The sequence below is a fragment of the Neopsephotus bourkii genome, unplaced genomic scaffold, assembly GCF_033783945.1.
Source record: "Neopsephotus bourkii isolate Nb327-2 ecotype Australia unplaced genomic scaffold, CSIRO-AGI_Nbou_v1 NB_1760, whole genome shotgun sequence".
Taxonomy (NCBI): Eukaryota; Metazoa; Chordata; class Aves; order Psittaciformes; family Psittacidae; genus Neopsephotus; species Neopsephotus bourkii.
This window is the reverse complement of record NW_026902234.1, coordinates 7453884-7468955: the sequence shown is the minus strand read 5'-3', so window position 1 is coordinate 7468955 and position 15072 is coordinate 7453884. Positions and strand designations below refer to the sequence as shown.

Genomic DNA, 15072 nt, shown 5'->3' with positions numbered 1-15072 from the left:
CACTCACCTGTGTGCTTCTGTGCTCACACACACACAGAGGTATACACACATTTTAATGGAAAAGACTACAGGCTTTCTTTGCAGAGTCCTACCAGCTGAAAAACACTGATGTCTCCACCATATGGAGTATATGAAGACACATTCCCTGTCCCATTCAGAAAAGGAAAATGGGATACACAAGTAGCTAATGCTGGAAGCGAGCTCATCCAGTTAGTTCAGCTCTGGTGATGTTCTCTGAAATCTCTGGATCCCAACAACATTAAGAAGTGCTGTCAGATTATCAAGGTGAGATACCAAGAGGGGACAGGTAATGGGATGGCCTCTGGGCTGCAGGGTTGGTTTCTGTCATGGCCTGAGAGAAGACCAACAGCACTGGATTTATGCTTGGGAGCCGCGTGGCAGAGGACTTGCCAGGGGTGCCCAAGAGCTGTGCGTGGTGCAAGGCCACCAAGGGCAGGAGCAGCCCCTGGGGCCTCCTGGGTTCAGGGACTGCCCCATTCACCCCCATGTCACAATGGCACCCCCACTTTTGTGAGACCTCACTGGGAGTATTGTGTGCAGTTCTGGTGTCCTCAGCATAAAAAGGACATGGATCTGTTGGAACAAGTCCAGAGGAGGGCCACGAGGATGATCAGGGGACTGGAGCACCTCCCATATGAAGATAGGCAGGGGGGTTGGAACTATGTGATCTTAAGGTCCTTTCCAACCCTAACTATTCTATGATTCTATGAAAAGGCAAAAGGAAGAAGGATAAGTGCAAAAGGGAGAAGGCAAAAGGCAGAAGGAAGAAGGATAGATGCAGCAGGCAAAAGACAAATGGGAAAAGGCAGAAGTCAAAAGCCAAAAGGTAAGAAGGAAACAGGAAAAGGCGGAAGGCAGAAGTCAAAAGTCAGAATCAAAAGGTAAAAAGGAAACAGGCAAAAGGTAAAAGGAAGAAGGATAAATGCAACAGGCAAAAGTCTAAAGGCAAAGGCACAAGGCAGAACGTAGAAGGCAAAAAGGAAATAGGCAAAAGGAAGAAGGAGAAATGCAACAGGCAGAAGTTGAAAGGCAGAAGGCAGAAGTAGAAATGCAAAAGGTAGAAGTCAAAGGTCAAAACTTAGTAGAAGGCAAAATTCAAAAGGCAAGAGGCAGAAGAGAAATAGGCAAAAAGCAAAAGCAAGAAGGATACGTGCATAAAGCAAAAGGCAAAAGTCTAAAGTCAAAAGGCAGAAGGCAAAAGGCAAAAAGGAAACAGGCAAAACAAACAGGAAGAAAGTAAAAAGCGAAAGGAAGAAGGATAAGTGGAAAAAGCAAATGAAAAATGCAAAAGGCTATAGAGAACAGGCAAAAGACTAAAAGGAAAAGGCAAAGGGGAAATAGGAATATGCAATAGTCTAAAGGCAAAAGGCAGAAAGAAGGAGAAATGTGAAAGAAAAAGGGAGAAGTCAAATGTCAAAAGGCAAAGGGTAGAAGATAAAACTCTAAAGGCAGAAGGCAAAAAGTAAACAAAAAGAGGAAGGATAAATGCAAAAGGCAAAAGTCAAATGTAAAATTCTGAAGTCAAAAGGCAAAGGCAAAAGGTAAAAGGCAGAATGCAAATGGCAAAAGGCAAAAAGCAAACAGGCAAATTGGAAAATGCAAAAGGAAGAAGGATAAGTGCAAAAGGGAAAAGGAAAAAGGGTGGTGAGGCGCTGGAATGGGTTGGCCAGGGAGGTTGTGAATTCTCCATCCCTGGCAGTGTTCAAGGCCAGATTGGACAAGGCCTTGGGTGATACGGTTTAGAGCAAGGTGTCCCTGCCCATGGCAGGGGGGTTGGAACTTGATGATCTCAAGGTCCTTTCCAACCCTAACTATTCTATGATTCTATGATTCTAAAACGGGTAAAGGGAAAGGGGAAAAGGCAGAAGGCACAATGTAAAATGCTAATAGCAAAAGGCAAAGGATAAGGCACAAGGCAACAGGCAGAAGGATAAAGGGAAAAGGCAAAAGGGAAATGGCTAAAAGCAAAACATAAAAGGAAAAAGGAAGAAGGCTATAGACTAAAGGCAAAAGGCAAAACACAAATGGAAAAAGGCAAAAGTGAATTGACAAAAGGCAAAGGGGAAAAAAAAGGTGAAAAAAATGGAAAAAGTGGAAAAGAGAAAGGGGGAAAAGGAACAAAGTGGAAAGAAGTGGAGAAAGTGGGAAAATGTCAAAAAAGTAAGAAATATGAAAAGGTACAAAAAATGGAAAAAAGTGGGAAAAGTGCAAAAAGTGAAAAAAAAAGAGGAAGAAAGTGGAGAAAGTGGAACAAGGAAACAGTGGAAAAAGTGGAAAGTGGAAAAGAGGAAGAAAGTGGTAAAAAGTGAGAAAGTGGAAAAAATGAGAAAGTGAAAGAAATGGAAGAAGTGAGAATGCATAAAACATGGAAAAGTGGAAAGAAGTGGAAAAAGTGAAAAAGGTGGAAAATGGGAAAAATTGGAAAAGTGGAAAAAAGTTGAAAAAGTGGAAAAAGTGAGAAAGTGGCAAAAGTGGAAAAAAGTGAAAAATGTAAAAATGGAAAAAAGTGAAAAATGTGGGAAAAGTGGAAAAAGTGAGGAAATGGAAAAAGTGAGAAAGTGGAAAAAGGTGTAAAAAGTGAAAATGGTCAAAAAAAGTGTAAAAAGTGGGAAAAAGTGGGATAAAAGTAGCAGAAAAGGGGAAGGGCAGGGAAGTTAAAAAGAAGGAAATGAGAAGAAGGGAGAAAGGAGAAGGAAGAAAGAGAAGGAAGAAAAAAGGAAAAAGAAAGAAATTAAGAAAAAAAACAAGGAGGGAAGAGGAAAGAAGAGAGAAAGGGGAAGAAAAATAAAGTGTCTCACCACCCTCACAGTAAATATTTTTTCCTAACGTCGAACCTGAATCTTCCCTCTTTCAGCTAAAAGCCATTCCCCCTTGTCCACAACAGGCCCTTGGTAAAAAGCCGCTCTCCAGATTTCTTGTGGCGCCTGTAGGTACTGGAAGCTGCTCTAAGGCCTCCCCAAAGGCCTTCTCTTCTCCAGCCTGAACAAGCTCAGCTCTCAGCCTCTCTCCTTAGAGAGGTACTTCAGCTCTCGGAGCATCTTTGTGGCCTCTGGACTCACTCCAACAGGTCCACGTCCCTCTTGTACTGAGGGCCCCAGCGCTGGAGCCAGTGCTGCAGGTGGGGTCTCACGGGAGCGGAGGAGAGGGGCGGGATCACCCCCCCGGACCTGCCGGGTGCAGCCCCGCACGGCGCTCCGGGGCACAGGACAGCCACAGGCAGCCGCCGCGCCCTGGCGGGGCGGGAGGGGACCCGGCCGCGGGACAACGCGGTGCGGCAGCGACCCCTGCCGGCTGCGCGGAGAGCGCCCCGTAGCGGACAGGCGCCGCGTGACGAACCGGCGCGACAGCCGCGTCACGTGACTCGGCCGGCGGGCGGCCCTCTCAACGGGCTCCTCACCACCCCCCCACGGGCCCGGCAGGGGCGGCGCCGAACGAGCGACGGCGCTTCCGGTTGGCGGCGCGCGGGCCCGGGGAGCGGGGGAGCGGGCGCGATTCGGCCGCGCGCCTCCGCCCGGAGCCCCGCCCCCTCCTCCCCCTCCCGTCCCTCGCGCGGCCCGAGCCCGCGAGCGCTGCCGCCGCCGCCATTGGCGGGTGCGCCCAGCCCCTGCCCGGCGCCCGCTGCCGCCCGGGAGGTGCCTCAGCGGTGAGTGCGGGAGGGGGGGCCGCGATCGCGCCCCGCGCAAGCACTGCGCTCCCGCCAGCGGCCGCGGCCCGGCCCGCACCCCTCCCCCTGGGCAACGCGCCTGGGCCTTCCCCTTGCCCAGCCCCCGCCGCGGCGTCGCGCCGGGAGGGCGGGTGGCCGGGTCGAGGGGGTGCGCGGCGGTGTCGCGCAGGCGGCGGCGAGTGGTGCCGGCGCGGGGGCACAGAACCGTCGGGGCGGGAGCGGCGGCTCCGCGCACGGGAAGGAGAGATGGGGGGTGTCGAGGCAGACCAGCCGGCGCGGAGGGGATGGGTGGTGGGGTAGAGGCCCCGGGAGGGCCGGGCAGGGCCGAAGCCGGTGTCCGGGGAAGCCCGGCCCGCGGCACTCGCTCCCCCAGAGAGAAAGCGGCATCAGCGGCCGCGAAGCTAGGAGCCAGCGAGGCACAGACCGAGCGGCGCTGTCCCGGTCCGGTGGGGAGGCGCTGCTAACCGCCGCGGCAGGACCTGTGTCCGCGCCGAGTCTCGGCGGGACCGTCCTCATCGCTCTGGGCAGAGCCGCTGCGCTGCCCGTGAAGTGGGTCGCAGCCTCACGTCGTTAGGGATGGACGAAGCGAGGTGACAGTGGCATTTTGGAGCGACTTGTGAACTGGCGGAGGCTCGTTCGTGTCACCTGCACTCACTTTCTGGAGCTTCGGGATGGGCTGGGGGAGCAGTAGTAGGTGGTGCGGTTGTCAGGAGGATTTGATGCGTGACTGTGCGGAGAGGAGCTGTTAATACAGGCTCAGCACTCCTGGAAGTAAGAGGAGTAACTGGCAGCTTGACTTGTCCCGAGTTGTAGATGAGGGATATAGAGACCTGGGACATCACTTTTCCATAATCTCCCCTTGAACCACCACCACTCTTTCAGGAGAATGTAAACAGAATTATTCATAGAATCATGGAATAGTTATGGTTGAAAAGGACCTTAAGATCATCTAGTTCCAAGAGCCCTGCCATGGGCAGGGACACCTCACACTAAACCATGTCACCCAAGTGTCACCGAGATACTCATCACAATTCCTGAAACAGATTGTGTGCTATGGTGTGTCCAGTGGCACCTTAGGCTCAGCACTGCAGAAATAAGGTTTCTGGGGCCATTTTTGGAAGCTGTCTGTGTGGAATTGGAAATTTGCAGTTAGAAAACCCTGTCAGGACCATAAAGAATGAATTTTTCCTGCCCTGACTCTTTCGTAAGTACATTGATGCTGCTCTGCAGTTCAGACTGGTGCCAGATCTTGTAGTAATAACTACTGTTGGTGTCATTCTCTTAGCAGAGGTGGAAACCTTGCAGAATAGGTGCAGTTTTATCCCTTTGTGTTTCTGAAGACTTCTGCATGTGCATCACGTTCTGTCACTTTGCAACTCTCCTTTGACTTGATCCTTTCCTGGAAACATGGAACCACATTTGCTGCCCAGATCCGGTGTCTCACGTGTTTTCACAGCGTATCTCACTGTTTCAGCAGCTGGTCAGGTCAGGGTACTTGTGCCCTTTTTTAAGTGTGTGATTTTAGAAACGTGGTTCAGTTCCATCAGGTTGTTGCTGATGAAACTAAGCCCAAGTAGATGGCTGGTAGCAGGGAGTTCAGTTGTGAGGTTGTGGCCAGATTCCTGTGGATGCTGCTGGATTAGCAGGAGTGCAGTGCTGCCCGTCTTGTGGGTGGTGTATTGGAAGTAACTCCCTTACCTGCTGTGGGTGGTTGTGTTGGAAGTGACTCCCTTACCTGCTGTTGGCGTTGTGAAGTGTATGCTCTGCTGCGCTGTGGGATGTTTGTGTGCAGCTTCCTCTGGGAGCTAAACTTGTGCTGCTTGTCAGTCACAACACAGGGATGTAGCTTCAAGAGGAGCATCATGTTGCTGCCAGGCTGCCATTTACTTTTTCTTGGTACTGCAAAAAACTGCAATTTTTCCTTTTGCTTAAACACAGCAACAGTTTGGATCTGCTTCTGGTAGTAGAGGCAATGATGCAGCTGTATCTGGCTTTCTTGTGCTGGCAGCAAACTTCACCATTGACCCTCTTCACTGATAGAGAATATGGCTGAGCTGTTTGCGGGCAAGAGAATTCCAAGGCTGATGAACATGAACAGCCGTTCTTCCTGCACAGTGGCTGATAGAGGGAATCCAAAGAGGTTGTAGGGCATCAGAGAAAATAGAGGGTTTTCTTCTTGAGGGCTTTTCCAGCTGTGCTGACATCATTGATGGGTTTTCTGTGCTCACAGGCAGTCTAGATGTTTGTGCCCTTCCCTGCCTCTCGCTGGCACTGCCTTATGGCAGTTGCAGCCTATCCTCTGTAGAGGAAAAATGCAGGGATCTGTTAAATGGTGCAACACTAAGTGTAGAATGTGTATATTAGAAATAACCTGAAATGATGAGTAGATGTCCCAACTGTGATGTTGGAATAGAGGTTAGAAGTGGAGACGTCTTGTTAGCTGCCAGAGTCAGTGCTGTGCCATCCCCTGGGGGGATTCTTTCTTAGAAGCAGTATCTCCTGCGCATTTCTTTTCTGCCGCTGGGAGGCTTCTGAGAGACTTCATCTATAGTGGGATGCTCACTGATGATGGGGTGGATGCCCAATCCAAGAACGGGCTCTGAAGTGGCTGTGTGTCCTGGCTGAGAAGATAATCAGGAGAGATTTGTCTGCTGTGTGCCTCAGCTTAGGCTATTCCTATTGTTTAGTCTAATGGGAGCTCAACAGAGATTGCTGCTGTGGTCTGACTGCACTTTTTTTCCACTTTTTTCTACTTTTCTCTACTTTCTTCCACTTATTCCCTCCTTTTCCCCACTTTTTCTCTCCCCTGTTCTCCCCCTTCCTCCCCCTTTTGCCCAATTTTCCCCTCTTCTTTTTTCACCTTTTTTTTTCCCCCCTTTTCCCCTGTTCTCTGTCTGTTCTTCCTGTGGTGGAAGAGATTATGGCAAGAACTACAGTGCAGGAGACAGGATCTTCAGCATTTCTGTGGTTGACGAGAGCAGAGAGCTGGTTGTAGGAATCTTTGTGTGTAGGTTCTAGACATGCATGAAAAAAGGGGAATGCAGTGAGGTGGCCTAAGGTGCTGCAATACCAAAGAGCTGTCTTGCTTAGCAGTATGCCTCAATTAAGAAGAGATTTCAGCACAAGAGACAGGTTCATCAGTCACTGCCAGCTGGTGCATGCTGAAGTCACAAAACTGAAAATGGTGAGTGATGGCAGTGTGGGAGAGAGTGCCCCCAGCTCTTTCATGTTATTTCTGATGCCAAAGGCTTGAATGTCAACCTTTGGATGTCTGGAGATGAAAATGAGGAAGTGCCTGTAACTTCTCCAGTTGCAGAATAACCTCCTGGTCAAAACAGGTTAGCAGCAACTTGGACAGTTTGTGAAAGGGAGCCAAGACCTTTGCTCACCACTGCATTTGGAAAGAAAATGGAAATTTCCATTGTAAAATAAGATAGAATTGAATAAAAGGAAAGGATGGGAGGGAGGTAGGGTGAAGTGTAGTTGAGAGGAGTGAATGAGAGAAATCTGCAGCAAGGGCAGCATTTAGGTGATGTGTAAGGAGGAGGGAAATGAGGCGGAGGGTAGAAAAGATTGTCTGGTAAACTTTGTTGTAGACTATGATAAACTAACTTTGGACAAACCTTTTTTGGTTTTCTAGAGAAAAGAAAATGGGCAGTTTAGAATTGCCACCAAGTTTGGAAGCAGAAAAATCGCTTTTGGTTCTGAAAATGCGACCAGTGCAGTATGTCCTTACTGTCCTAATGAGGTTCTGCTGTGGTTTAGTAAAAAAAGGATTCTTTTTCTCTATCTTGTATGATCAGTTCAGAATTTCTGGCTTTCAAGTGCAAGGTCCTACACCTGGGTCGGAGCAACCGCAGGCACAGCTACAGGCTGGGCAGAGAAGAGATTCAGAGCAGCCCTGCGGAGAAGGACTTGGGGGTGTTGGTTGATGAGAAAATGAACATGAGCCGGCTTCAGTGTGTGCTTGCAGCCCAGAAAGCCAACCGTATCCTGGGCTGCATCAAAAGGAGCATGACCAGCAGGTCGAAGGAGGTGATCCTGCCCCTTTGCTCTTGTGGGACCTCACTTGGAGTATTGTGTGCAGTTCTGGTGTCCTCAACATAAAAAGGACATGGAACTGTTGGAACAAGTCCAGAGGAGGGCCACGAGGATGATCAGGGGACTGGAGCACCTCCCATATGAAGATAGGCTGAGAAAGTTGGGGCTGTTCAGCCTGGAGAAGAGAAGGCTGCGTGGAGACCTCATAGCAGCCTTCCAGCATCTGAAGGGGGCCTATAGGGATGCTGGGGATGGACTCTTCATTAGGGACTGTAGTGATAGGACAAGGAGTAATGGGTTCAAACTTAAACAGGGGAAGTTCAGATTGGATATAAGGAGGAAGTTCTTTACTGTGAGGTTGGTGAGGCACTGGAATGTGTTTCCCAGGGAATTTGTGAATGCTCCATCCCTGGCAGTGTTGAAGGCCGGGTTAGAGAGATCCTTGGGTGAGATGCTTTAGTGTGAGGTGTCCTTGCCCGTGGCAGGGGGGTTGGAACTAGATGATCTTAAGGTCCTTTCCAACCCTAACTATTCCATGATTCTATGATCTTTGTTTCTTCCCATCACCCCAAATCCCACAACAAAAAAAGAAATCTTTATTCATAAACACTTTATGTCTTTTGGAGTGTTAAGATGTGGCTTGCTTCATTGTTTTTTTATTGACAAGTTATTGGCTATTTTAGAGATACAGACACTGAATACTACTGTGATCTTTCTGTTTGGATCTTTTTCAGGAGTGTGAAGTTAGTTATAAGGTGTTGGGAAGTGTTTTGTGGTCTACCTTGAATGTGTTGTGGACCGCATTTTGGAGTGTCTTTTGGATGATTCCTGACAGTGCTGGGAAACACTGTGTCTTACAAGACCCCTGAAATTTGGTTCGCAGCTTAGCATGATAGTAATGCAACATCTGTTTAATTTGAACCTAGAAGAAAAAAGCATGTGCATTTCACCTAAATATCCAAATGTTTCTTTTCACCATAGAGATCCTTCCCATATTTACATGAAAATTACTTTCAGCATTTGATTAGGCATGGATTTTGATTATTATAGTAGCTAATCTGGGTAAATTCTGTTGGCAATATTGGAATCTAGCCAGATCATTAAAAATTACTTGCATTTCAGATGCTGCATCTCTGTTTCTTGTTTGGGGAGGTTGTGTTTTGTTTGTTTGGTTTGGTCTTGTTCGGTTTGTTTGTTTGGTTGATGTTTTTTTAAGTCTTGCCAAAACAATAATTTTGAGACGTTTCCATCTTTCTCTTTGGGGTGAGGCAAAGGATGTGACTGCAAAGGGCTGTCAACTACACCAACTGGAAAACAAAGACATCCTGGCTGCTTTTTAAACAGCATTTTTGTTGTTACTAGGGCAGCAGATGAAATAGTGGAATGGCAAAAAATTCTTTTCATGATGCAGAAAGTCTTCATGAGCAGCAGCATTTGGTTTTCATGTAATTAGGGAAAGGAAAACAGTGCTTAACAGATGAAAACAGGGCCTAGGCTTCTGGCTGCTGTTTTCTTCTTGAAATTATTTTTTGTCTTTGTTAAAACCAGCTGATTTGTTTTGCAATTTTATGATGAAGATGCAGTTTTGAAACGGCTTTATCTCAGTGGCACTGTTTCACAGTACCTTTTGGTTTTAGTTTACGCATGTAACGTAAATCAACCCAATCTCCTAAGTAAAGACAAGTGAGAAAGCAAGTCACGTTTATTGAATGAAATGTAGACTTCACTCTTCATCACCTGGGCTCTTTTTATTGTTTGCGTGCATATTTTTTTTACATAGCTAGGAAGGCCTATTGTTAAATAGAAACTTTGTTTTTCAGGTTTTACTGATGTAAAATGACTTGCAGAAGTTGAAGACACCTGTATTTAGGTTTCTTGGTGAAGTGTGCAGAAGTTGCACTTGCTGAAATGGATCGTGGGGGGAAAAGCACATGCACTTATTTAGGAATGACAAAGAATTTAAATTAACATTGACAGCTAATTATATAGACATTTTTTCTTTCCTTTATGGCAGGAACCGAAGCTTCCTCTTTAAAAGGTGCAGTGCTGTGAGAACTGTTACTGACCATTGAAAAATGGACGTGTTGCAGGTACTGCGTAAAACCACAGAGAGCTTAGAGTGTGATCACTGCAGCTTCAAAGGAACGGACTATGAAAGCATACAGATTCATATGGGTACCATACACCCAGAGTATTGTGATGAAATGGATGCTGCTGGTTTGGGTAAACTTATATTTTATCAAAAAAGTGCAAAATTGTTTCACTGCCACAAATGCTTCTTCACCAGTAAGATGTATTGCAATGTATATTATCACATCACGGCACAGCATGCAGCACCTGAGAAGTGGAATAAAGAACGGAAAGAACAGGTAGAAGGAGATGCAGATTCCTCCAAAAAAAGCGTCACAGTGGAGGCACAGAAACCTACCCTTTCCCCTGAGTCACGCAAACCTGCCCCTTCTCCCGAGCAACCCAAATCTGAACCTGTTGTTTCCCCCAAGCTTCAGAAATCGTCAGTGTCTCCAGAGCCACAGAAGTCAGCTCAGGCAACTTCCTCGGAGCCAGAGAAGTCAGCCCAGGCTGTGTCCCCAGACCCAGAAAAGTCAGCCGAGGCCACATCTCCAGATCCAGAGACGTCAGCCTCAGCTGTATCCCCAGACTCAGAGAAACCATCTCCTGCATTGTCCCCTGACCCACAGAAACCATCTCCTGCAGTGTCCCCCGATCCACAGAAGCTATCTCCTGCAGTGTCCCCTGACCCACAGAAGCCTGCACCGGCTGCATCTCCAGAGCCTCGTCGTCATTCCCCAGCTGTGTCTCCAGAGCCTCGTCGTCATTCCCCAGCAATATCTCCAGAGCCCCGTTGGCATTCCCCCGCTGTATCACCGGAGCCCCGTCGCCATTCTCCCGCTGTGTCTCCAGAGCCCCGCAGATACTCCCCAGCTGTGTCACCAGAGCCAAAGAAACCTACTCCAGCAGTATCCCCTGAACCACGACGGTATACCCCAGCTGGGTCTCCTGAGCCCAGGAGACACCCTTCTCAAATGCGTAGGCCTGCATCTGCTGCTTCTCCTGAAACCAGGAGGCCTGCTCCTGCAGTTTCACCAGAGTCATGGAGACCTGGTCCAACTGCTTCCCCTGAGCCCTGGAGGTCAACACCTCATGAGGTGCAGAAGTCTTCCACGGTTTCTCCCTGGGCTCCAAAGTCTTCCATGTCAACATCTGTAGAATCCCGGAGGTCTGCCCCTGAGTCCCGAAGGCCTGGCCCAGTTGTGTCACCAGAACCTAGGAGGCATGTTTCTGACTCATGGAAATCTACGTCCTTTTCCGAATCCCAGAAGTCTACTCTTGTTTCTTCTGAGCCATGGAAACCCATCTCATCCGTTTACCCTGAAGGCTGGAAACCTGTTGTGTCCCCTGACACATGGAAGCATTCTCCCCCTGTTTCTCCCGAGCTTCGAAAATCTAGTCACTCTGTTTCCTCTGACTCTTGGAAGACTTCTTTCTTTCCTGAGGTCCGTAAGCCTGGTGCTTCGGTATCTCCTGAATCTTGGAAACTCTCTGAGTCCAGGAAATCTATGTATTTTTCTGAAACTCAGAAATCCACCTCTGCTGCTTCATCCGAGGTTCAGAAACGGGCTCATTTCCCAGAACCTCGGAAAAGGGCTCTGTTCCCAGAGTCTCGTAAATCTAACCCTACTGTTTCTACTGATGTCCAGAAACGTGCTGTCTTTTCTGAGCCCCAGAATCAGGTGCCTACTTCTGCTGTTTCTACTGAAGGCCAAAAACATGCCTTATGTTCTGAAACCCAGAAATTAGCTCTTGCTTCTTCTGAAGTCCAAAAGCACACCCTATTCTCAGAAGCCCAGAAACTCACTCCCATTTCCTCTGAAGTTCAGGAGCCTGCTTCCTTTCCAGAGTCTCAGAAATCTGTCTCTCCTGAAATTCAGAAACATGGCCTCTTTACTGAGAGCCAGAAACCTACTCCTTGTGTTTCTCCTGAGACCCCCAAACAAGCTGTTTTTACTGACTCCCAGAAATCTGCTGTTTCCCCTGAGGTTCAAAAGCATGCTGTATTTTCTGAGATGCAGAAGCCTGTTGCTGCTTTATCCTCTGATGTCCAGAGACATGCTGAAACTACTGTACCTTCTGAAATCCAGAAGAGCATCCTGTTCTCCGAGCCTCAGAAATCTGCTTCCGGTTTTTCCTCCGAGTCCCAGACACCTAGTGAGTCTGGTGAGAGTGACTTTCTTTCTCACAGTTTAGATGATCAGAAACCACTGGATGATTTGTTCTCACAGGATGAACAATCAATATTAGCCAAAGAATCTCCAGAAGACATGTTATATTCATGTCCCAGAAAGAAGCCCAAGAAGGAAAACCAGGAGAACTCAGATTCTGAACTAAATAGCAGTGAATGTGGAAAAGCAGAGATGGACTCGATGGAGATAAAGGAGCAAGAATCCAACAGTGACCAAGAGCAGTATGACATGGAGTCATCTGATTATGGCAAAGAGAGCAAAATAGATGCAACTCCTCCCATGCAGCCGCAGTGTGTGCTGCAGTTTACTGAAGAGAAAGAGGCTTTCATCTCCGAGGAAGAAATAGCAAAATACATGAAGCGCGGCAAGGGGAAGTATTATTGCAAGATTTGTTGCTGTCGTGCAATGAAAAAAGGTGCTGTCTTGCACCATTTAGTTAACAAGCATAATGTTCAAAGCCCCTACAAATGTAAAATATGTGGCAAAGCTTTTCTCTTGGAGTCTCTCCTCAAAAACCATGTTGCTGCTCATGGTCAAAGTTTGTTGAAGTGTCCACGTTGTAATTTCGAATCCAATTTTCCCCGAGGCTTTAAGAAACATTTAACCCATTGCCAAAGTCGTCATAGTGATGATACACCTAAAAAACACTTGGACAGCCTTGAGCCACTTGAAGAACAAATTTAATCTGTTTTTGTTCCCTTGTGCTAGAAGGGAAATTGTGCTGAATTTACAGAAGTGTTCAAAAGTGTTGCTGTATGTTAACTGAGTAGTTTAGCTGTTCTGACAAGTCAGAAGATGCATGGTTTATTGTACTATGTTTAACTTGTCTTATAGCTGTATTACTGAAATGATTTACTTCGGAAAGTAATTTTAAATACGTGTCCATGTCTTTGTATTACCCATCAGTAGAGTCATATTTTATTTTTCAGATGTACTATGTTTTTGAAACCAAAATGGATACAAATTAGTTTTGTAAAGATTTGTAAAACATACAGGCAGTTAAGGACTGCAGTGGCAAGCAATCCATATATTCCTGTGAAGACTGAACTTGTTTTTTCACATTTGTTAAATGTTGTATTTTTCAAAACGTTTTTAATCAAATTGTCAAGATTGAAGTTCTTACCAAACTGAATGTGAATGAGCCGGGCATGAGAAACCATCACTCCTTCTGGAATAATTCTCCTCTGAGGTTGTAATTGAGTGTTTGGAAATTTATTGCACTCAATTCTCTGACTTACTTGTCTCAGATTTAGAAGCATCAAGGTACTTAGTTTGTGATTCTGTATTTTGGCCATGTTTTAAGCATGTACTAATATACCTTAAATTGATGGATTAACGTCAGACTATGTATAGCTCAACACTTTCTCTTGATGATTCAGATGTTTGTAATGTCAGAACCCCCTAAATTTCTTGTATTTGGTGAAATGTTATGCTTTAATGTTTTAACAATAAAAAGAAACCCAACCTGTCGTCGGCCATTTTTGGTTTTTACGAGATCAAGGACAAAACCTTGGTGAACATACTGCCTTCTAAGTATCTTTGGCAGCAGGAGATGCAAAATTATCCTGGAGTTCTGCTCTGAGTAATTCAGCCTTCCAGTCATCAGCCTGTGAAAGGAAGGTTAGTCTGTATGTTCTGTCTGCTTCAGAAAAACACTTTGGATGTAAATGAAGGAAAACATGGAAAACGGGAACTTGTGCACTGTTACTCAGTATGTTTGCCTTTGTGCTACTTGCATATTAACTGTTCAAAAACTATAAATACTTTCTAATTCAGCAGGAGTACAGATTTTAAGTGGAAGCAGCACAAAGAAAGTTGCATTCTCCTCAGGCTAATACTTAAAAATTATTTCCTTTATGTATATTTATATAGTATTTTCTTAATCTCATATGACATTTTAGAAGCAGAAAATCTTGTAAAAAATGTAATTATTGAGGGTCTGCCTGTAGATTCATAGTTTTGTACTTTGAAGGGTTTTTTTAATTGTGACTGTTTAGTGATGTACATCAGCTTACTCTTGTCTTACATAAGTTGCTATGCTCGTATTTTTGTGCTTCTAAAAGGAGGAGAGGAAGAAGTTGAACTGTGTCCTACCATACTGCTGTTACCGCCTGTCCCGAAGAAACTGTCATTTAAGTAAGTTTTGGTCAAATAATTGTTTTTCTGAAGTATATGTAGCCATATAAAAGCATATATGTATATATAAGCATATATGAGAATATTTTTATTGCTTACTTTCCATGGGGAGTGAGAAATACTGCTCAGGAAAGTATCAGCTAGATAAATCAATTTAGAACTCGAATAATGCAAAATGTGGGAAAGTGAGTATGAAACTGAAAAGCAAATAGATGGAAGGTGTAGGGTTCCACCTGAATTCTAACCTTTCTTTATGTGCTTTGTAATAGACTTCAGAAGAGTGATTATGTGCTTTTAAAATACGGAATTATGTGAAGCTTTCACAATATAATACTTTGCATTTTCTTTCCTGTAGGTTTTCATGACTTAGTTTAACCTGTATTTAAAGAAAAAATCACAACCGACCAACACCACCTTCGCTTCCCCCCCTCCCCCCCCCAACTTCTTAGGGATTTCTTGGTCAAAAGAGAAGTAAAAAAATTGCTTTTTAATTAATGGTATTACCCAGCCAGGGTTGCCACATGGATGTTGATCAGTTATCTCTAAAGATCACAAATATAAGCATCCTATGCATAATTAACAATGAAAAATTAGATATAAAATATATAATGTAACATATAAATATCAACATGTAAAGCTATACAACTTTTATAAAATACGTATTTAGTTTTTCAACATTATTTTTTGAAAATGGGGTTAAGAAGGAGTTAGCTTCCTCCTGTGTCAATGTAAATAACTTGAATGCACTCTGAGACTTACTGCTTTTTCCTGGGACTTCAGTTCAGTGTAGAAAGAGTGAATTTAACTAAAATCCAGAAGAAGTAATTTACTCACAACAGCACAGGAGGCTGTGAAGATTGGTTTTCTCTGCTTCCCAAGTAGTTGAAAACATTATTTCTTGAAATAGCAAATAATGCATATTCATGGAAGGCAGCATAGTGAAATAAT

General features: G+C 45.6%; 1 protein-coding gene across 4 annotated transcripts; it reads left to right on the top strand.

Moving 5' to 3' along the window:
• Positions 1-3536: 3536 nt before the first annotated feature.
• On the top strand, positions 3537-13456 carry CHAMP1 (chromosome alignment maintaining phosphoprotein 1). 4 transcript variants are annotated; one of them, XM_061377602.1, is made up of 3 exons: positions 3571-3664; positions 6601-6869; positions 9817-13456. In XM_061377602.1, the coding sequence occupies exons 2-3, from the start codon at positions 6780-6782 to the stop codon at positions 12670-12672; spliced, it is 2946 nt and encodes a 981-aa protein (XP_061233586.1). In that variant the 5' UTR covers positions 3571-3664; positions 6601-6779; the 3' UTR covers positions 12673-13456. The 4 variants fall into 4 exon arrangements, with proteins under 4 accessions (XP_061233587.1, XP_061233586.1, XP_061233585.1 ...); XM_061377601.1 differs by lacking the exon at positions 3571-3664 and adding an exon at positions 4242-4456; XM_061377603.1 differs by lacking the exon at positions 6601-6869 and having other exon boundaries at positions 3537-3664; positions 9741-13456.
• Positions 13457-15072: the final 1616 nt, after the last annotated feature.